Here is a 24560-nt window from a genome sequence, read left to right on the forward strand (position 1 = left end):
ACTTTAACAGAATCATCCTATTCCAATTACGGATTCTCTATGGTTTTGCGCTGTTATTATTTTTGTTCAATTTATTCTTAATATCATAAAATCATAGATATACACAAATATACTCATTTTAACCTCTTCCTCTGTACATGAACACTTTAGCTTCTTCAGTTTTATTAAATATGGGTAGAGCTTGTCATTTTAATATTAGAATCTTGCCAAAGTCCCTTTCCATGTGTCAGAGGCTGGGTTTCAGAGCCCAAGCTCCAGCCTGAGTGGGAACATCTACACTGCCATTTTTAGCTCTGTAACACAAGCCAAGTCTGTAGACCTGGGCTCTGAGACTTGCCGCCATGTTTTTTTTTGAGAGAGAGCTCCACAGCCCAAGTCTGTAGACCAGGCTCTGAGGTTTTATTGCCATGTGGAAGTACCCTATGATGCTTTTTTGTCCCATATGCCTGTATGGGATAGTATATTCTGAGTTCTTCAGGCCTACAGTAACTCTGGGAGACTCTGCAAGGTGGGAAAAGGAGGATTGAGGCCTCCCAAAAGTTAAGTATATTTGTCACATGACATGGGTGGCAGGGACTCGTTTCTCTCTCCTCCTCTGGAAGCCATGCATGGGGGGTTATTGCAGGGCTTTTGTGGATAGTAACTACTTAGGACTGTGTAGGCTGCATGTGGATAGGTCCAAAGTTGAGACTGGCATGGGCGGTCAGGAGCTCATTTATTATTTACCCACATACAGTCACTTCCGCTACTCATTGGCAGGTGTGGTTCTTTCCTTCCTATTCAGCAGGATAGCCTGTTGGGTAATTTGAGTGGCTAAAATGTGTGGTCATCCAGGATTTTTGCTGCCAGTAACACCCCAGTTATTTTAGAATGCATGGAGCCAATGGTGTATACACTTCTACAGTTCATAGACACAATGAACAGGATTAGGAAATACTTTCCAGCTGTCTCTCTTGAGTTTATTATCTTTGTCATTTTTTCATTCTACAGGGTATGTTTTTTTTCATATGCAAATGCTATTTGTGTACCCAAATCAATATTTAGGTGTCTAACCTGTTTGCAGGCAAACATGTAATTCTGAAGCGCACAAACTTGACACTGCATTATTGGGTATGCAAGTGGACAGGCTGCTTTTGAAAATATGACTGGAAGGGCTGAAAATCAGCAAAAACAGGAAATTGAAAGGAACAGATGGAGCTTATGTCTTATCTCTTCTCCTTGTGTCTTTGAATTGTGGTACAATGGTTGACTATATAGAGGCTGCTTTTAAGGTCACTTTGAAAATTTGGCTTTAACATTGTTTAATTCATATAGAAAATAAACACTTTAGGATTGTCTCTTTACTACCTGTTTAGAGTTTGTACCATTCCTAACACAATGGAACACTGATCCCTTCATTCACTACTATAATAAAAGTAAATAAATAGTAATTACATTATTTTAAAAGAGTCTTGTAAGCATAAGTTTTAAACTATTTTAACCCTTTCTAATGGAAGATTTATAGAGAAAATATTTTAAAATAACCTGACTGCCATCCTTTTTCCTTCCTCTACCAACAACTTATTAAAATTAAGTTGTCATTCTGTTTTGTTGTTTTAAAAATGACACTGATTATGCATTCAGTATTTGTGGCTCAGAATTCATGGACAATAAGTGAATTACAATGGAAATATTCCATAAAAATTGTGCTTTAAAATTTACTTACAAAATCAAAACAAAAAGATAAACCTTCATGTAAATAAAGAAATGAAAATGATTTGGGGAAACATCATATAGACCATGCAAACAATGTTTGCAATTTATTTAAAAAAGCATAATAATATTAAAATAGATAAAGATCAATTTCCACTGAACTAAGAACAAAGTATTTCTAAAATTATGAGAAGAGTATGTTTAAATGGAACAGTGCATGTTACATATTATAAATAGTCATAATAAACATTATAAAATGGCAAATTACAAGAGTTATTAAACCAAAATTAAGTTGTTATGCAGTAAATGGAAATGATGTAATAGATACCAATTATTAAGCAGATATTATATTGGTGGTTTTATACTTGTCTGTGACTGTATTTTGTCAGTTTCCTGCATTTTATATCACACTCTGTCTTTATTATATGTCAGGATCATATAACTGACTGATAAAAAACCCACTTCACTGTATTTCTCCACTACATTAACTCAATTACTGCTCTTGTTCTCCTGGCACCTGCTTGTCAGAAATGAGCTTAAGCAATTTAGAAAAAGTTAGGTTCCTTCCAATGTGTGGATGTTTGGAGGCACAGAGGTAGAATGACTTGGTGCCCCAGCCAACACCAACTCATAGTGTGACTACATTGCATTGTAAACCCGGGCTCGGGCTCAAGCATGACCCCCCTTCTGTCTACATACTAATCTGTCTGATTCAGGCCTGTGCCCAAGCCCCAGGAACCCGCAGGAGTGGAGTGTTCAAGCCTGGGTCCTACAGGGTTTGGGGCCCAAACCCCATTAGTTTGTAGTGTGGACACAGTTTGGGCCCAGACCCACTGGCCTTAGGCCCTGAGTATCTGTTCGGTGATGCCCTACAATCCCGTAGGTCAGTGCTCTTTGTCCTCTCTGTCCCAAGAGTAGCCAGTCAGCTCCCAAGAAATGGAAGCAACGCCCCCTTGTTCAAGTACAATAGCTTGGCATTTAAGCTTTGCATTTTATTCTGACTACTGAGCTGCAAACACACTGAACCGTCTCCTGTGTTTGCAATGGATACCAACCAGAAGAAGTCCTTTGCCAATTGTGCTGCTTCGTGGGCATGGGAGCACAGCCAGATTTTGGTGAATTTCTGAGGCAAGGCAAGCAAAAAGTTTGATGATCATGTGTGCCAGGAAATAGTGAAGAAGATGGCAGCGTTGGGAATTCACTGGACCGGTGACCAATGTTGGGAGAAGACTAAGCAGTTCAAAACCAACTATCAGAAAGCCAGGGATGAGAACCACATCTTTGGGAACTCGCTGTCATCCTGCCTCTTTTACGAGGAGTTTGACCAAGCGCTGGGTAATGCTCTGAACACTGACCCACAGCAGCCTGATCAGCCAAGATGGTGACTGTCTCACCTCTGAATCTAGAACAGGACTGGAGGGGATCCAGCAGGTGCCGGAAGAGGCTACCAAAATGATTCTGGTGCTGAGACTGGTCCCTGAGGAGGCTTTGCTGTTGGAGCAGCTGCAGAAAATCCTGGGTCCCTACTTGGAGGAGCTTTTCAGTGCCTCCCCTCCTGTCCCCAGAATTGCAGTCCACCATGGAACCTGAACAGAAACTGAAGAAGCAGAAGTCACCTTTGCGCCTGGTAAGTGTCTGGCTCCATTTTTGTTTTTATGAACATAGTAATGGGAGGGATTTCCAGTTTATGAACCAATGCAAACGTTATTACCAGCCATGGGTAGCAGCATGTATTTGTTAATGGCAGATTGCACACCAACAGCTTAGCGTTCCTCCCATCCGTCCCCACCACCATCACCTTATAGAATTCAGAATGGAGAATGAGAAGTGCAAACAGTGAAACAAGCATTTAAAAAGTTTTAATAGAAACTTACACATTCTTGCTACAACATGCCAGGGTATGAAAAATGTGAACTTTATATTGCCTTCCGTATTACTACGCCACTCCATATCAGCCTAAAGGTTTAACAAGCCACCTGTAATCAATGTCCTGTAGGAGGGAAGGGTGAAATTTACATGTATATTAACAAGTGTAGTCCATTTAAGCTAATGTAGTCCCTATAGCCCATGGGTGACTAAATCATTTGTCCAAAATACAGGTGGGGGGTTATATTCAGTCTAGAAATGTGCCGAGGGGTAATGGAGTTCTTGGCAAGTCCGTATTAGTGTATGTGTTTGCATGCAGTCATAACAGGCTGTATTCAAAGCTGTTGGGAGGCAGTAATCCATGCAGATGTAACACCGACAGACCCCGGTCATCGAACCTGGGACCTCTGGAGCTTAGTGCATGAGCTGTTACCACATGAGCTAAAAACCAAATGGCTCTTAATTAAGGCTGTAGAGCAGACTCACTTCATCTTTCTCTTTAAGTGATTTCAATGCCACTAGATGAGACAGAACACCACACCCAGAAGGTGTGTGGGTTACACACACACTAACAGAGCATCCTGTTGATTGCCTCATGATTTTTAACCCAGCCCCAGGTGCTGATAGCGGCAAACTTTTCCCATAGCAGGAACTCCAGATAGATAGTCACATTTTGGGGAAGGGTATATTTTGGGGTGCCACATGGGTAGCTGTCCAGCCCACTCCACTCGTAGATGTGCTCTTCAGTCACCATAAGTTTGAAAACTTATGTGGCATACATGACTGGCTTGCCACCAGCAGCTTGGAATAAAATGTCCCTTTGCCGTTCTGGAACCACAAGAATTGTTATGTCCTCCAAAATATGGAATGTCTGAAATGATAGAGAGGGCTTGTGTAGTACGCCATGGTCCACCCACTCCTCAAAGTGGTCTGCAATTTCTAAAGTAAACCAATTGTGATTTTTACCTTACCATTCCCTGTGCCCTCTTTTCATTGCTGTGAAGCTGGTTGTGTCCACAGAGCTTCTGATGTCTGAAGCTTATGGGATCTCACAAAGTGTCATCTTTTGGCCATCAAATTCCACAAGGATTTTTCCTGTTCTCATGCCCTGAGTCATCTGTGAATTACTGAGACAATAATGTTCTCTTTTATGTCTGCTTGCAGGTCCCTCAACTGGCCTTTGTACCTCAGCAGCTCAGACACATTGCAGTGGAAGCCCAGGTCTCCGTAGCATCATGGACTGGTCAAAGAGGAAGATTTTCTGTGATGAGCTTATGTTTGACATTCTGGACAGGGTCAAAAAGCAAGTGCAATACCACAGAGAGGATGATTCATGGCAAATAGAAAGGCAAGATGAAAAGAACAGGCAGGCTATAGAGCTGGAGGAGAGAATTGCTACCATGTGCTACAGACCCAGGAACACTTTGGACAATTCCATGGTTGGGTGGCCCATGCAACCAGACTTTAACAGCAGCTGGACAGGGCAAATCTACCCCCTGCAATCTTCTACTCCAGTTCAGGGCCCCCTTTCTCCCAGCATACTTCTGCCCCCATGCTGTCCCTCTCTCCCTTGCAAGCCTCCACATCCATGCAGTGATGTCAAGTTCATGCTAAATGCACAAGAAAGGGAAAGGAGAACATGCCAGAGGACACAGATTTAAGAGATTGTTTTGATGGTACTGGCTCAATGTTTGCACTTTGCACTGTTTGGTTTATGCACTTTGATTTATTACTGGTTTTGCTGTGGGTTTATTGCTGAGTTTTGATGTTCTAATGGCAGCTGGGCTGCCTGAAATGCTATAATATTGTGTTTTTTTTGTAATACATCCATGTTCACAAATGAAGGTTTTCATTTAATTAAGAAAGTTTATTGCCATCACTACATCATACAATGTGCATTTGAAGAATAAAGATAAACCCACAGTAAGGCACAATAGAGAACTTGCATCCAGACACAATTTCTGAATACATCTAAGTACAACAATCCATAATGTAAATGCTCAGCCCCACTTTCATAAACAGCCATTTCATCCATAAGAAAATTTCATATCAACGCCCACATTCACTGCATACAGTGACAGTACCCTCCCCTTCATTGTGTGATGTGACAGTACCTCAGTGCTATGATGTGTGTACTATAAGCATTGCTGTACAAAAACATCTCTAAGCTATCTATTCTCCATCTTCCATCGCCTGTGCAAGTCCATAATATGGGAGCACAGAGCACCCCTGATTTTTGTTGCCAGGGTGCATCCTGTTCAAGCTGTGATAGATGCACTTCCTGGCTGAGTGTAGTAGTCAGCAATCCATTACTGTCATAGATTCATTCGGGGCAAATGGCTCACTTTTGGCTTCACAAAGATCATGAAGACAACAGCAAGACACACTACTGCAGACAGCACTGATGACACAGACATCCAAACATCTGTAAACAGCACCAGCAGGATTTCAGTCTGCCAAGCGCACAGTCAACTGCCATTCTGTACCTGCTGAGTGTGTAACTGAACCATCTTTTGCCAGGCCCTCTGAAATCAAGATATGGTCTCATAAGCCAAGGCAAAAGGGGTTACACAGAGTCCCCCAGGATAACAGTGGGGATAGTAACTCCATTTATGACAATGTCATTTGGTGGGAATTGTGTCCCAGCCTGTCCATGAATGTAGATTTCTGACCGTCCGAAAACCCTGGCATCATGAACATTTCCAGTGCAGCTCACGTTGGCATCCATAAATCAGCCTCTTTGGTCTACAAGGTTCTGCATAATAATGAAGAAGTACCCTTTGTGATTTATGTACTCATATGCTCCTTAAGGAGGGCAAACTAGGGGCATCTGAATCCCATCAAGGGCCCTGGCACAGTTTAGAAACCCCATTCTCTTAAAACAGGCAGTTACTTCAGGGCTATTGTTTATGCCCATCGCCTTTGACTAAATCATACTCCCTATTGCCTCAGAAGCCTCTGCCACCATTTTACTCACAGTTGACTTTCTAGCACCAAATTGGTTAGTGATGGATCTGTCGCAGAATGAGGTAGCCAGCTTCCAGATAGTTATAGCAACCTGCTTCTGGACTTTTCTAGCCACCCTCATGCCACAGAGACTGTTGCATCATGATGCTGGAGGGTTGGGGCAAGGTGCTTATAAAGCTATAAAAGGTAACTGATGTATTGCAGAAAAAAGTACACAGCTTCACTGGGCAGGCTCAGTTGAATCCCAACATCTTAATGCAGAGATTAGTTCTTCTCCGGCTGACTGAACAATATTCAGTCAGGAAGGAGTTTTAAAGGGAGCATGTCACATCGATATTTGGCTGCCCCGTGAGAGGAAGAAGAATTCTCTCCCCCCACCCCCCCACCACCACTTGCCGCCACCCTCCCAAAGTAACTGGAGAAAGAGGCGGTTTCTTAGAGTAACTCCAGTGATGATGGAGGAAGGGGCCTTAATGCAGAGATAGCTCCTTTAAATCAGAAGATCAGATCAGAAGGGGTGGGTGTGTGCAGATGATCCCCTGTATCATTTCTAGGTTATTTGTTTATGTTAGCCTGTCTAATTGGGGAGAGGGCCCTTAGTTTCTTGCTTCTACAGAACTATTTGCTTTAGTGCAGTAGAGAGGACTTTACTGCATGCTTGATCCCTGCAGCCTGATCAGCTGGTCAGACAATCCCAAGAAAAGGGAATTGTTCCCTAAGGAAGTGGAGAGTTCATTTGCTTCTGTTCTACCCTCACAGCTTCTTACTGAAGAGGTTTTTGTTGGTTTGGGGTTACTGCTTTCTATAGCAGCTTGACCATTCTGTTAGATAGGTCATCCTTGCTGTAGAACATCTATCTTCTGAGCTTGCATGATTCAGAAGTCTGTGGATATTTTGTGCTTGGTAAGAATACCGCCATGGTCAGATGTGACGCTCACAAACATATTGTTTATAAAAGCTAAGTGGTATAAGAATGGAATCACACAGCTGCAAACGCATTGCAGCTAATTCTGATCTTCATTTGTATCAGTGGAAATCAGGAGTGACTCCATTAAGTCAAAGAAATTAAAGAATTGTGAATAAGAATTTGACTCTGTGTCTAAAATTATACCATGCTAGTAATAACTGATATTAAGCATACTAATAAATTAATTAGCTAAATCCTACTGTTTCCTTAAATCATAGTAAAAACAAGAACATTCTTTAATATAGTCATGTGATGTCATTCTATCCTCTCTACATCTGAATATCCCCAAAATAGCTTACAAAAGCTAAATGAAAATGCAGATAAAGTATGCAAGTGCAAACTGGGATATTACTAATAAAATACAGTGTGTTTGAGTGGAGAGTTTGACATGCTGGGTACTTTACTTGGTTGGATATGACTCCACTCATGGGTTATGTAGTCATCCTTTAGAGTATTGATTCTATTCTCTGCTTCCACCCTTATGGGAATTAGAATGCTCAACATTATTTTTAAGGATAGTCATTCCAGTAAAATGTCAGTAGCGGTACTTGAATGGAGTGGAGGGATGGTGGCTAGAGCATTGGCCAGAGATCTAGATTCAAGTGTCTGCTCTGCCACCAACTTCCTGTGTGACCTTGGACAGGTTACTTAGCCTCTCTGTGCATCAGGAGCCAATATGTAAAATGATAATACCTCCCTACCTTTCAGGGGTGTTGTCAGGATAGATACATTAAAGTTTATGTGGTGCTCAGATACTGTGGTATGTACCTTAGATAGATAGTCCTCAGAATACATGGAGGTTTATACCCTGTAAGGTGCTGAACACCGTCCACAACTTCCAGAGAATCCTCAACTCCAGAAGAAATTAATGAGCTGCAGGTACCCATCTTCTTACAGAATTGGGCTTGGAGAGCACATAAAGTCATAAAAATAAAAATATATTTACTCTGCCACTGCTTATCAGCGTGTTATCTAGAGGCAAATTTTCAAACTTGCACAAGTAGGTTTGCATGTTCTCAATGTAGGCATTCAAGAACTGCCGTTTGTTTACACAAAGTCAAGGTTTGCACCAAGCATTCATGTGTGCTCAAACCCTGACTTTTACATTCATGTCACCCAGGTAAGGAACATGGAATAAAGCCATGTGTATGAGTGGGCTTGAGAATTTGGCCCTACACCTATGAAAGGACGTGATAGGGGCAAAAATGCTTAGCAGGTTGAGAGACTGACCTGTAGTATACATAATGAATAGTCTAAATCATGCATATCTTATACTGTGACTGTTTTTTCTCTTGGAAATGCAACAGTGCAATTTTGAAAAATGCTTAGATGAGCTGATGGAATACACTAAAAATGGTGCTGTTTTAAATGAATTCAACTCACATTTTCTTCCTAAAAAGAGACTGGCTGTTGCCATTCTCTCAAGGTACGTCTAGTGGGATGAGCAATATGAATGATTAAGGAAAATGGGGCTGTGTGCTCCAAAAGGAGACAATGTTGGTATTGAACATCCTTTATTCTTACATTTGTAAGATGAACGAAAAGGACTTTTCATTTCTCTAGATTTCTCCAGATTTCCCATCCTTAACATTGTGCAGCTTGCCTTTTCCTGCCTTAATGACGTCCCAAACTTTTGTTGAAAATAATTGATTGAATTTAAATTTCCTTAAAAGTTTAAGAGGTAATGGTACAGTATAAATTTCCTACCAAACACTAAGTAGGGAAATATCCATTAGTGAAATTAACTACAGTTTCTAGGTAGCTAACAATGTGCAGTATACAGTAGGGCATGGCTAATGAACACTGCAGTGGGTGATATTTCATTATACAAATTAATGCTCACATTTTAATGGGAAAGTCACATAATGAATCTCAGCTTCAGTGACAGCAATTAGAGACACAGATTGTCCCCTTCTGGACAAGGCACTGTTTAGCAATAAGCAGCTGTGTAAAAAGTCTTCAGGTTTACAACATATATATGCTTTGGGGGAATTAGTGTACAGTTTATATTAATGTACTGAAGCTTCACTGCAAAGGAACAACCATATTTATCTCCCCATGTGTTAACTAAGTAAAGACATGTAGAAAGACTAAATATCAGAGATGGGATGTAAATAAATGAAAATGTTCAATTATACAACTTTACAAAAATTAAAATCTTTTACTGTGTGTGGCATGATACAATGAAAACTCTTAAGTTACTGAGTCAGAAGCATCAAATACTTTTTTGGGAGAAAGGGGGTATTTACATCTTACATATTTAGTTAAAATACTAGGGAGTAAAGAGAAGTAGTAGTCAACTGATATTTCTGACAAACAGATTAATTTTGTGGTGAACATGTGCATGATCCAAAAATAATCCTACAGAACCTTTGATATTCCATTTGGCTTAAAAAGTGTGAAGTGAATGATTAGAATGATAAAAGAAATTACTGTGTAAGAATAGGCATAATAATGAACTAATTAAATCATACAGCAATTCATTTTTAAAATATCTACTGTATAATGGATAAAATAGGTTATCAATAACCAGTCCTATTATTAAAAAAGCTGTAAGATGTTTTCAATGTTTTTGTTAAACAATATTCACAGGACTTATAAGCTGTTTGATTTCATGATGCTTACTGTAAAAGACAATAACTATTTCTTATGCCAAAGTACATGCAATCAAATTCTGGATGTCCATTGCCTGTGGGGGCTGGCAGAAAACCCTCTGCCAGCTGCAAGAGCATTGGATTTGAGGTGGATGTGCCTATCAATGACTGCTATTAAGGGGAGAGACCACTGCACAATGGAAGAGCATTAAAGAGGATTGGCCTGGTGATCAAAGGGCAGGTCCATGTGTACATTATCTAAGAAGGCGTCTTTGGTTAAAAAAAATCATCCTGGTTAAGAAGGGAGATGTAAGAAATAATCAAAAGTTTTAAAACCACAAATCAAAAAAATAGAAAAATGGAAAAGCTGATAGCAGTAAGTACAAATTTTTAATCTAGCAGAAAAAGTCATAATGATTCAATGGTTGGAAGTTGAATCTAGACAGATTCATACAAGCAACAAAGCATACATTTTGACCATTGAGGGTAATTAATTTTGGAACAGTTTACCTAGGGCCATGGTGGATTCTTCATCACTTGAAATATTTAAGTCAAGACTGGTTATCTTTCTAACATGTATGCTTGATGCTGTAATTATTGTGTGAGGTTGTTTGGCTTACGTTTTGCATGAGATCAGTCTAGATCAGTGGTGAGCAACCTGTGGCCCATGAGCCACACGCAGCCCATCAGGGTAATCCGCTGGTGGACCGCAAGACAGTTTGTTTACATTGACCGTCCACAGGGAGCTTCAGGGGGCCATGCCTGCAGATGGTCAATGTAAACAAACTGTCCTGCAACTTGCCAGCAGATTACCCTGATGGGCCGCGTGTGGCTCATAGGCCGCAGGTTGCCCACCACTGGTCTAGATGATCATAATTGTTCTTTCTTGCTTTAGGAATAATCTGGCAGTGGCCTCCATGTACAACTAAAAAATAGGTTATTCCTTTGCATAAAATGATTAGATTGCACATTAAGGACAGCAGGTGGAACTGGTAGTAGCCTGAATAGGTTATACATCCATGTTGCTCATGCAGTGTTGTATACTTAGACACTGTTTGCATTGGGCAATATGTCTGTTTCCAGTTGTCTACCAGGAGTTTATAAAGTTTTTACAGCAGTCTTTAATTTTACCATATCCTGATGTAAAATAGTTCTATGATATGACTTTGCCTTGTAAATCAGATGTTAGACAGATGGAAACTCTGATTATGCAGCTTAGATAGCTTCTATATCCATGGTTTTTATACCATGTATTGGGATCGTTTTTAACAAGGTTATGAAAAAGCTTGTGCAATTGCAAACAGCGGTCGGAATTAGCAAGATCAAGAGAATAAGTCCCATTCTGAATTACAAACAACGACTCTTGAACATATCAGACATTTGAAAAAAAACCCCACATGGCAACTTTAATTTACGTAAACTGAAATTAACTGTTAAATATCTCATCCAGACTCTGTTCTTGGCAGTGTTACTGGGTAATCGTTACATGAGGATGAGCTCTCTGAAACATTTTTCAAAGTATTAGATACAAACAAATATTCTTCTAACAGAACCACGCCCAGCATGCTTGTCCCACTTAGTCTTCCTTGAGGAAGTATTATTAAGGTACCTGGCAGAATCACGGACGTTCAGTTTCTGGCTATTTTTTCATTATACATCTTTGGTGGGGGAGGGGAAGTTTCAGTAGTTCATAACTTCACTGTTGCAAATCACACTAGGGCTGAAATTTGGCATGTTGGTTGTCAAATTGGAGATTTGAATGCCATTTAAATATGTGTGACCAATTCTTTAATTTAGAGGTTGTTGGAGAATCTAAATTTAACAGGTCTGAAGATGTATTTTCCCCCTAACACCAGCCTCTGAAATAGCAGTAGTTAATTTTAAAAGTGGATGTCCTTAAAGGGTAATAATTACTTTAGGTATTTTGATTGGAAAAAATTGTTTTCAGGTGTACTATTTCCCTTGCCCAGTTTGGTAAGCCAAAGGTGACTCAATGTGTCGCTGTGTGATAGGTCAGAGATTGAGTCTTCATTTAAATCCTTGTTCCCAGTCTGGCAAGAGATGGGAGCATTACAGTGGTAGTGGACTCAACTCTAATGGAAATTTTCAATTTTAATCACGCTGTCTCAGTGGGTGGTCTCTTACCGACTAGTCTTGATGGAATGTGTTGGTAGCTGTGTCCAGGCCTCCTCTGTTGAAGGAAACTCTGCTGTGGGGCCTTTGAAAAGGTGGGGAAAATTGAATATCTTCAGGGCTCAGCAATTAAAAATAAAAGAATGTTGTCAGTGCAGAATGCTTTGGATGGAAGATACTTTATAAATGCAAAGCATATTAGTATTAGTATTTCCTCTAGTTAGCATATTAATTTTCTTGCACCCATTATTAAATATACTTATTGCCTTAAGCACCTCCTGAGATGTGTATAGGATCATTAGTGCAGCCTACGTTGTAGGATGTGTCTCATCATTGCAGATGCATATTATCCAACAGTTTATGCAGCATCTGCAATGGTAGAACATAATTTCTAATGATGCCGCTTGAAGTGAGCACATATATCCATCAGCTAGAGTTACTATAAATGTAAAAGGTAAAAGTAACTGCATGTAAACATTTCCACATAGGTATAGGTGGTACCATGGAAGAGATTTTTCAGTTAAGAGGAAGGGGGATTAGAAAATGCAGGCATTGAGCTACCCAAGGTTTCTAGAGTTTTTTCTCTGCAGACACACTATTGGCTCTTAGACAGTGCTTTAAATCCATAAGTTGTGTCAAAGAGTATTAGATTGATTGTAACAAATAGAACCAAAGCTCTGGGACAACATGAAATGGCTCCAAAACTTGGAGTACAAGTATGCTGTAAAATGAATGTTAATGTGTGTGTCTGTATTTTTGCCAGGAGCAGAGCTGTCACAGAATATTCATGTTCCTGAAATTAATAATTTGCATGAGAGTATGTGCATAGAGGCCATTGCCATTTCAGGGCATAGATGCATACAAATATGCAGAACATGACCTCTGATCCTTTTCCCTGCCATAAAATGATTTCAGTAGAAGATGGCCTGCAGAATAGTCTCTCTGGGTTTGAGGGGAAACCAGAATAGGTATCACCCAGTTCAGCTTTGTACTTCCTACTGCTTGGCATAGGTAGGCCTGTAGGTTCTTCATGTATAGCACCTACTAGAATTTAGCCAACAGTTGGGTTGATAAAGAGGGCAGTGATGGGGTTCCAGAGCCCAACGATATTTGTGAAAGACTCAGAAGTTGCACTGAAACTTTAAATTTGACTTCTCATGTTAAAACGTATGGACCCAGGCCTAAAGTATGAGCCATGTTAATTATCATCTCTTACATGAACCATGTTAATCAAACTTTGTAGAGGAGGGTGCATCATCATACAATAGGTGTTGGGCAGTGTAGGGCCCTCGTGTCCATAATTTAGCCTCAGGATTACATTATGGACCATGGCTAGAGTGTTTATAATTTTCTTTAGCCCTTGTTGAGTGACAACACATTCAACTACTGTACATGGTCAGTAAGCCTGTTCAGATAGTGCTGTAGGGTCATTTTGATCGTTCGTTTTACTTAATCTTGTTTAGCTGATTCAGATGATCAGCAAGAGGTGTAAACATCCCAGGTATTTACCGAACTCTCATTTGAGCACTTAGTTTAAAAAATTAAAAAGTTTGAAAACTTTCCATTTTTATTTTAAATGGATTTTGAGGTTACTCAAGAATTAGTAGCTTTTCAACGAGTGTGATAATTCACATAATATGATACTATTACTATTATTCTGTAAGAAATTTTAAAACAATGAACTATTTGCAGGGTAGTGTTCACAGAAGGTTTGCCATTGCCTTTTAGATCGGAAAGAAAACACATAAGAGAAAACAGTTCCTTGTCTTGTTGAGGTTTCTTATAGAAATAATTGCTGATATTGACAGGCCATTATTAAAAAGAAGCTTACAGTACTGTCAAACTCCTGTCTCTTTCAGGGAGTATTTCTGCACTCAAGTCTACAAGGAACCCTTGATTGCTAACAAGTGCTCTGCATATATTTAAATTTACATTTATTTAGACATATTTTCTTTGTGGATATATATAAATCTATGATTGTATGTGAATGTTTTATATATACGTAATATCTCTGAGTTCTTTTAAATCATGGCAAGAAAAATAAAAGTTTAGTATTGAGTTCAAATATATATTTAATTCATGAAATTCATCTAATATGTTTTAAAATACTATTTAAGCTGATCCTTACTCTCTAGAAAAGTGTTTATTACAGGTAAATTACACTACTGGAGCATTAGAAATGCCATTAGTACAAATTTAAAGCACTGCAAAAACCAGTAGAAAATGTTAATTTCAAATACAGAAAGTAAATATAGTTTGTACCTTTTTATTACTCACTTTCTTTTTAATTTTATTGACTGCTTTTTATCTTAACTATATGTTCTTACATGCTGCAATCCTAATGTACTGTAATGATATTAATATTTTATAGAATCTGTATTTATAGTTCTTTATTTAGAAACAATGCAGTAGGTCTGCAGATCTTTGAATCCTTCTGGAATGGTGCCCTCCAAATAATGATAAATTACTTGTGCAGTATGCCATTTGCTAATTATATCCATGATTTACTGCAGAGCAAGCCTTAAATCATTCATTTCAGTCTTGCGTAACAGTGCCATAAAATTTTTAGGTTTTAAAAATGGTTTCCATGTGTATAATTTAAACAAATTTTAAAGCAATTGTATACACAAAATATTGCAACTATCCATTTGTTACATACTTTGTTTATTTTTTTAACTTGTATTTTTAATGATTACTGTGGCTGAAATTGTTATGCTTCATTTTCATAATCACAGCTTTTAATTCTACAACAGTTTTTACATGTTACATTAAGAAAAAGATAGCCAATTGTGTGTAGATAGTATGTCATTCCTGAATTGCTCCATGTGCTAGAAAATCATTTAAAAGATCTTAAAACTATAAATTATCTTCTATTAAAGTATCATTTAAAATATTAGCTGAAGGAGGGGTTGTTTTAAAAGAACAAACATTGATTTTTCTTCACTATTCCATAGACAGAAGCACAGATAACATATATTAAATGTTTGTCTTTTTTGTATGTATTTGCAGGTGAGAAACCTTACAAGTGTCCACATTGTGACTATGCAGGCACTCAGTCTGCATCCCTCAAATACCACTTGGAACGGCACCACAGGGAGCGACAGAATGGAGCTGGACCTCTCCCTGGGCAGTCTCAAAGTCAGGAACACAAGGATGAAACATCAAGTAAAGGGTCTCTGTTTATTAGACCAGACATACTGAGAGGAGCCTTCAAGGGTCTTCCTGGTATTGATTTCCGAAGTGGCATGGTCTCTCAGCAGTGGACATCAGGAATGCTTTCTTCTGGAGATCAACAAGGACAAGCAGCTGGCATGTCTTCTGAGGTATCTTCAGAGAATATGAAGGGTTCTGACATATCTTCCAAAGGAACACACTTTTCTGAACTTGGCCGAGCATATCAGAGCATGGTTGGAAATGGTGTGAACTTCCAAGGGTCTTTGCAAGCTTTCATGGACAGCTTTGTCTTAAGTTCCTTAAAGAAAGAAAAAGAAATGAAGGATAAAGTGTTATCTGATTCACTTTCCATAAAAACTCTGGGCTCAGAGAGCACTGAGGATAAAATAAATACCAAGTCCTCACAAAGAAAAACTGAAAAATCACAGTATGAACCTCTTGACTTATCTGTGAGGCCAGATGCTGCCTCACTTCCAGGTTCATCTGTTACAGTTCAAGACAATATTGCTTGGCATGGCTGCTTATTTTGTTCCTTTACAACGTCATCTATGGAATTAATGGCTTTGCATCTCCAAGCCAATCACTTAGGCAAAGCTAAACGTAAAGATAATATTTTAGGAAACAGCAAAGATCAATCTCGGGAGGCTTCAGCTTCAGCAAACAAAGTCAGTTTGCTCTCCTCTTCAGTGCAGCCCAGCAAAGAGGCAGTAGTTTCAAATTTGATTAGCCAGCTGGACTCAGCTTCTGAGAAAATGACCCAAGGACAAAATAAAGAGATGCTGGGAGAACAAAAGAATGCTGCCTGGCCCAGCCATATGGATTCCACCTTTTGTAATTTTACAACAGACTTTTACAAGCAGTTTGGTGTTTATCCTGGTGTTGTTGGCACAGGAGCACAAAATTCTTGCACCAGTAACAAACCCGAAGTAAAAACACCATCTGAAGATGATCCAAATATTTTGCTCTCTGACTCTCTAAATAAAAGTGCTACTGATGACCTGTCTGACATAGCTTCATCTGAGGATATGGAATCTTCCAAGGAGGAAAACATTGAAGATGAGGACATTGAAACAGAACCAGATATTATGAACAAGCACTTATCTGCCCTAAATAAAGAAAGCAGTGAAGGAGGTGACAATATACAAAGCCCAGTCACCTCACAACCAACACAAGGACTAATACCACGGTTGCCACACACAGAAAAGCAGTGGCACAGCCAGAATCTTCTTTCCTCCCATGAAAGTGCACAAGGTGTGATGAAACCTGAGCAAGTACAGGGTCCACAGGTCCTTGAGAAGCAGATGAACATGTTGTCAGTCCTAAGAGCTTATAGCTCTGATGGCTTAGCAGCCTTTAATGGACTTGCAAGTAGCACAGCAAGCAGCGGATGTATCAAGAGACCTGACTTGTGTGGTAAGTTTTAGACCTTCTTTCAGACCGTTTCAGAAAACAATCCTGCGAATCACTAAGCTGCTCTCTAAACATACTTAACCACATTTCTTAGTAAATGCAAATTTAAAATAAATATTAAAAAAAATCAGTGGACAAAATTCTACTATATTACTTGTGCAGCTCCATATAAATCAGTGAGCATGTAGCTGACAGCAGAATAGCCTTCTATGTGCTGTCTAGAGTTGCATACACTTACACAATATTTTTAGGAATCACATTGTTTTTAAATTAGAGTAGCAGCAAATATAGACTGTGCTAGTGGCATGTGCAGGGGACATTTACTGCTTCCATTTATTCAGAGGAGGGAGAGTTTTTTTTTAAAAAAATGACATGGTAACTTGCAAACTTTTCAGTATTTGATTTTATAAAAATTTAAGAAAAACACTGGATGCTTTGCCAAGCCAACCTTGCTTTCTCCTACTTTTTTCTTTATACTGAATTAGGGTATATTAAATTCACACAACACTAACCAAATCAAATGCCAGGTGGATGGAATGCTCCTGTTTGTAGTCAGGAACCTAATATTTGTTCCCTCCTACCCCCCTTTGCCATTTTTGTGACTTGTTTCAGTATGAAACATATAGCTGTGATCTTTGATTATTTTCAGAGGTTAAGTAACTATATTTTCACTGTTCTAACTGGAGGTTGTACAAGTTATGTATTACCTAAATAGAATTATGCCAGTAGGTAATTTTAAGAAAGAAAAAGAAAGCAAGAAACTCTTATTCTTCTTTATCTGAGTTACTAAATTGGAGTTTTTCTTTCTCAGCTCATATAGTCTGTTTGCCAAAAATGAAAAGTTACAATCGTGGGGAGAGTATAACAGCTTTTTATTTGTCTACTATTCTGTAAGCATAGTTCTGGCAGAATAACACTGTAATATGTAATCCCTTTAAAAATCGGTGTCTTTTTCAAAAAGCAGTGTCAGCAAAGGAAGGCAGACCTCTGTTATATTTCCAATCACAAATGGATTGGAGTAATGTTGTTTCACTATACCTTCAAACTAATCAAAAATAAAACTCTCGATCACAGATGAGTGTTCACGACAAGATTTACTTCCTTTCCATTGTTTAGCAGGATAAAATAAACAGTAGCCCAGATTAATAAAGTTAGGACAACTCAAAATTTAGCCCCGGATTCTGTAAATACTTGTGGCCCTTGCTTAACTTTAGCTTCAATGGGACTAAACATGTACTTTATGTTAGGCACATGAGCAAGTGTTTGCAGAAGCTCTGGTCCTCAGTTGGTACATTTATTTTTCCTGATTAACTAAAAGATAATAGAGAGTTGGAAATGATTCCAGATTGTCAGAAACACCAAACGGATTTCTGACAATTTGAAAAATACTGGCAGTAGCTTTGGTTATGTGGTTCATAAAGCCCTACTTCCCATTTTCATTTCGATGTGAGGAATATAATTCACCAGTTTCATAGTCATAAATAAAAACAAGACAAAGAAATCATAATTTTAAAAATAGAAAAATTAAAAGACACACCAAACTTTTTCCAGCTCCTCCATTGAGTTGCAGTGTTAAAAATAACATGCATTTTACCCTTTCACACTACCTATAGGAATCTGCTTACCAGCAAGAATCTAGCCACAGGAAAACAATTAACACCCCCCCCCCCAAAAAAAAACCCCAACCCTAATATTATTGAAATGAGGTAATATTATTTCTGTTAGTTTTTTCCATTTTCAATCAATTCAGTAGGTATATTATGAGTTGCTGAGTTAGAGAGTTTAAAGACTGACTCCCAAGCTCTGCCCAGTGATCCTGCATTTAATTTGAGGCATAAGGAAAAAAAGCAACACAACATAAGCTTGTCTGTTCTATTTTGTAAGCTATTTTGTGTACTAAAAATGCAATGCAAGTCCTCTTTTCTCCCCTCTCCAAAAATAGCATTTTAAAATTCTTAGCTGACATTTCTACTGTGTATTTGCAGAACATGACTAAAATGTTGAATATTTTAATATATTATTTAAAACATCTATATACCTCTTAACAGAAGAGGACCAGGATCAACAAGCCCAGTGGTGATAATTACTTATTTATTTGGTTAGATTAGACACCACCCAGTAACGACTTCTGTCTTGTGTTTTCATTTTCTCTATGACATTTTGTACTGTAAATCGTGCTCCATCTGTGAGTGTTAGCGTGGGGAGTCTCACCTGATGCTTCTGCACTTGCAGATTAATCAGCAGGCACCCTCTGTGAATTTATTTGCTTTAGCCTTCCACTTGGATGAAGACCGCCACCTCCATAATGGGTCATCTCTGTCTTTTTTATTGTCTCAGCAATCAGAAAGCTAGAGGCAGAGACCCAAATCTGTTATCAGGGCATCACTCTTGTGCTTAGGCATGTGCTTTGTATTCTGGGGGCCCATAGAGATTGTACAAAGTTGGCCCCTTTCCACATCTGATGATGTGCAAGTTACCACCATGTGGACATCAGGAATATCCTAGGAGAGAGAGCATTAGGAGGACATTTCTTTGATGCAATCCTTGCACAATTGTTTTTTCCCTGTGTGATTGCTGAGACAAGACTATTGTTCTTTCCAGAGTCAGAACACATTTTTTTCTAATAACTGAAATAAAATAATATCTTTGTCTGAATTAGTTAAGATCACTTTTCCCATTGGCACACTTGTTAAGTTAGATTTCTGGATTCAGGAAAGCAGCTTTGGTTTTCAGAGATTCATAAGGTCATCCTCAACTTTCAGCAGATTTTGCTTTGGAATTATGGCTTTGTGGTTAAAGCACAGGAGTAAGCATCTGAAAATCTAATTTTTATTCCTCACTCTGCCACCAGCTTGCTATGTGTCCTTGGCAAGTCACTTAATCTGGCTGTGCCTCAGTTTCCTCATGTAAAAAATGGATATAATGATGATGTGAAGCATAATTCATTCATGCTTGTAAAATGCTTTGGGACACTTGAATGGAAGGCACTACACCAATGTAAAGTATTATTATTTTATGTATTATACAGAATATTTACATTTTCCACATCAAGAAGTTTACTTAATAAAATACTTAGACATTTTTAATACTTTCCTTTACTTACCATGGCTGGATGAGGAGCAGAAGAGAGGGAGGTATGACCACATTTTTGATGCAGCTAGAACTATTTTTAAGTGCTCCTGACCTTCTTTAACTTCACCGAATTTAGTATTGGAACCTTGAGTGGATATTTCCATGAGCTGAATTAGATGGTTTCTGATACCTCATAGTATTCAGGAATGTGGGCCTGCCTGTACATCTAGCAACTGATTTGTAGAACCCCGTTTAGCTGTGGATAGTATTCATTTCACTTGGGAAAAGTATAAAAAGTGATGATTTTGTGTCATGAAAAGGCTTCTGTCTCTTAAGGTTTACTCAGTCGGAATATCCATATTTTTGCACCTTGAAATCTCTGTTTCCATTTGGATATTGATGGGGGCGTGGTCTGTCCCTATCCTATTACTAAAGGACTAGACAATCAATATTTCTTTCCATTTAGGCCTCATCCATTTCACTACCTACCTTTCCATGTACTTTTAGTTTTCTTGTCATAACATTGTTCTATCTCCTGTTCTGAGTCACTAATTTATACTTGATTTGTACAGGATTTATTTTCTGATATGACCTTGTTTAGTATTTTTTGCTTTGTGTCTTAAGGAATCAGAAAGGGTTGTTTCCCCTCATTCTACTATGGGAGGTACTTTTTATCTCCTTCCTCTGAAACATCAGCGTTGGCTACAGCTGGAGATAGGATACTGGGTGGGATGGGCCAGTGCTCTGAGGTGGTACCAAGCATTCTCTGTCCCTCAGGTGCTTACGCCCATCAGACTAGATGATCCCTCCTGGTGTTAAACTCTAACGGGTCGCAATATTGGGGTCGGGAAGGAATTCCCCCCCGGCCAGATTGGTAGTGATGAGGTTTTTTTCATTTTTCTCTGCAGCATGTATGTGTGGGTCACTTGCCAGGATTATCTGGGTATATCTCACTTAATCATTTCCCTGTCATTCTGGAGGCCTCAGGCACAGGTGCACCTCAGTCCCTCCTATTCTCTGCCTATGGCGCATAACAGACTAGTGTTCTGTGGGCTGGAATACTTTGATCTAATTTTGGTTGTTGGGGTTAGTGTGCAGGTACTGGCAGGTCCGGCTCCAGCATTTTTGCCGCCCCAAGCAGCAAAAAAAAAAAAAAAACTTTGCCGCCAAACATGGAGGTGGAGTGATGATGCGGCCGCCGAATTGCTGCCGGCGACCGAAGAAGAGTCGCGTCCCCTCTGCCGAATTGCCGCTAAGCACGAAACGAGCCCTGATGGAGCGGCCACCAAATTCCTGCCACCGCCGAGGGCGGATTGCTGCCCCAGAGCCCGACATCCTGCCTCCCCTTTACATTTGCCGCCCCAGGCACCTGCTTGGTTCGCTGGTGCCTGGAGCCGGCCCTGGGTACTGGGTGGTGTTGGTGCCCTGTGAGGTATAGGAGGTCAGACTAGATGGTCCCTCCTGGTGTTAAACTCTATGACTCTGACAAAAAAAAAATCTGTACTTTCCATTTACACTTGGGCTGCATTTAAGCTTTCAAAGAACAGCTAGTAGTCTTCCACACTATTGGACAGAGACAGTACTTAGCATCAGTTGGTTGTTTAATGCAATAGTGGTATAGAACTTACACATATCGATGTCAATTCCATGTTCTAATAAATCTAATTCGCTTCCCCAAGCTCTCCTGTTCCACTCCATTTGGTGCTGCGTTCCCTGCACTGGCTCCACCCAATCATCTTTTTTGTCCCTAAGTGAAAATTGGAGAGATCCTTGGTTTTGCATGTAAGCAGTCCTTTTAGGGTCTGATTCTGCAAAATGCTGAGAAACTTCAGCTTCCCTTGAAGTCTGGAGGTACCCCACCCAGGCTTTGTCCCTGAAAGAGCAGAATCTTAGCTTTTCTCCAACAGCGTTAGAGGAAGATAGTTAATGTCTTATTATTATTGCTTTATTGACACATAATTATAGTACATTACCCTGATATTTTAGTAGATGGATTTAGTCAGACTAAATGCCTGTTCCCTCAGGAGTCAAAACCAACAAGATTTTAACCCCAACTAACACCTTCGAAACTCTATAGTGATATAACTAACAAATATAGTACACATAACGGTTGCTTTAATTGTTTTGCTTGTGTTAACTTCAACTTAATCCTTACTGTGGCTCGTTTGTAAAATTAAACCCATTTTAGACAGAAACAAAAAAAAATCTGAAAAGTTCCAATGTTTTGGACAGCTGTGAGTAATAAGTTCAGTTTTAGCGCAGGAAACTGTAGTATGCATGTCCATTTGCAATATCTTGTAATGCATTTAATTTAGTGCAAGGTACCACAAAAATTTGCTCGGAGCTGCAGTGTTAAGAGTAACCAGAGACAGAGTATTCTTTTCTTCTTTAGCCACTATAGAAACACATAAAGTATTTATTTTGGCTTCTTTATCAGTTGGAGAGTTTTTGAAACTATTTAATTCACTTTTCAGTCAAGATTTTCCAGACCTGATTCTGATCTCAGAACTGGATCTTACATTAGTGTGTCTCTACTGACATTTACTCTTGATTTACACCAGTGTAAGTTAGATCAGAACCTGGACCTTCAGTATTAGGTTTCAGCTGCATTTATGGACGATGCATTGCCATTTGCATGGCAATATCAAACCAAACTCATATGGCTTTCTTCCTTTTTTTAATTAACTGGGAATGCCAGTGATCCAGTGAAGTTTGCGCTGCTGGATAACAGGGCTGGTCTGTGAATAGCATTGTATTTGCCAAATGGTTCGCTAGTCATTTCAGCACAAACAAATGGATGGTGTCTGTAAGTCTGCAAACAGTGTTGACATTTAGCCTTGTTTATGTTACTTTCCTTTTGCTGCATATTTTTGGCTTGAAAAGCTACTGTCTGAATCAACAGTGACTTAAGCAGAAGCTAAGGACCCAGTGTTGCATCCCTTATTCTCAGTTAGTGGGACTGCTTGCATGATTAAGGATACCAGGATCAGGTCTTATGTTTGTTTGGCTTTTACATTTCATTGTTATATTCATATTATCATTTCATTTTATCATAGTGTGTAACATTAGAACCCAGCTTGGTGGTAAGATGGACACTAATATTATAATGTTTGATTATGCACACTTTTAATGTCTTAATTTTTTCATACTATGATATCCTCCTCCACCCCATCACCCACCTGCATAGTAGATAATTAACCCCTACAATATCTGATATTGCTGAGAGGTTCTGAGTGCCCCCTATTCCCAGTAGAGGTTAAGGGTATTCAGTGTCTCACTGGATTTGGATCTGAAAGGGAGACAGGTGTTTGCAAAAGGAGGCCTTGTCTACGCTAGGGTATTTGCTCCAGTTTCAGCCATGAGAGGCCGCGTTCAGCAGTGCAAACCCTAGTATAGAAAGCATAGTCACAATAATGATATAAGATTAGAGTTGTATGAATTTACCCTGAGTTTCAACTCCTGAACAGTGTATTTTTAAGGTATTAGTAATGCCCAGGTTTAATTTAAATTAGAATTATTGAATATTTTTGGCTATTATTTAAATCTAGAGACTGGAATGAGCCAAAAAGGTTAGAACTGTTCCCAGACTTTCCCGAAGTTTGAAGATATTCTGATCTGGGTTTTGGCTCAGGTTTGTATGTTCTGAGATCTGATATACAGTATCTCCCATAGCTACTCATATACTTGCACTAACAGTTTAAACATCCTTACTTAAGTCAGAACTAAATGTACAAATAATTCCTTATATAAGGCTGACTTTAGTCTGACAGCCATTGTAATTTTATTTTACTGGCTTTCAGAAATAAATAGCCAAATTCTTCTTTGAAATCTGTGTAATTTAGAACGTTCTCTCACAGGTGAGGCCTTGTTATTTACAATACTTCGAAGCTGGAATTGCTTTTTTTTATCTGATGTTCCCAGATAATTATAGGACCTGGGATAAATTTAATTGTGTGGTTTGTTAATTATTTCAGCAAAAGAAAAATTTATATACCTATGTTTATTAAACAAATAGTCTTAAGTGAAGGCATTAATATACGTATACACAACACACTTACAATGTACAACAAATCATCACAGTAACCTCAAAATAGAGGTTTATAATATGTTTAGTTATTTATATATTTAGTAAGCCTAAGGAATGGATTTTAGTATAAGTGAAAGTTCCCTTAAAATTGTTAAGGTTATTTATTATCACTTCTACTTGAGTTTTTAATGGTCCTGTATTTTGTAATGCATTAGCAGGGAGAAAATTACGGTAGTTATCTTTTTTCATATTCTTTAAGCAATATTTCCAGTTTAATATATTGTGCCAGGTTGTCCAATATTAACGAAGAAATGACAGTAAAATTCAATGAACAGCACTCTGACACCCACAATTTAAAACCTGTGATTGAAGCAAAATGTGTAAACTTCTACTGGGTTATCATGTGCTTTGGAATAGAGTATTGTTGGAAGTAATTAGAAAATATATTATGGTTCCTAGTAATGAAAGCATGTAAGTTTTAATAATTGTTGCTTTCTGAGTAAGTGTCACACTGTATCTTTAAATGTATATGGAGTTACAAGTTAGGTCACTTTTGAATGGAATGTAAAACAATACTAAAAAATGCTTCAATAACTTATCTCAGTGTTGCTAATAAAAAAAAAGCTGTTAACCATTAGTGCAGTTTTGAGTCATTTTG

At 38.7% G+C, this 24560-nt stretch overlaps 1 protein-coding gene across 15 annotated transcripts in view; it reads left to right on the forward strand.

The window, feature by feature from the left end:
• The window catches only part of ZNF536 (zinc finger protein 536), a 406360-nt gene that overhangs the window by 241290 nt on the left and 140510 nt on the right, over nucleotides 1-24560 (forward strand). For all 15 annotated transcript variants that reach the window (XR_012664576.1, XM_075118389.1, XM_075118391.1 and 12 more), the window contains one exon: nucleotides 15229-16806. Coding sequence is in view for 14 of the 15 variants with exons in the window: in XM_075118389.1 (XP_074974490.1) it covers nucleotides 15229-16806 (1578 nt within the window). In the remaining variant the exon portion in view is untranslated. The remainder of the gene's footprint in view (nucleotides 1-15228; nucleotides 16807-24560) is intronic.

This window comes from Caretta caretta, chromosome 12 (genome assembly GCF_965140235.1).
Source record: "Caretta caretta isolate rCarCar2 chromosome 12, rCarCar1.hap1, whole genome shotgun sequence".
NCBI classification, from domain to species: Eukaryota; Metazoa; Chordata; order Testudines; family Cheloniidae; genus Caretta; species Caretta caretta.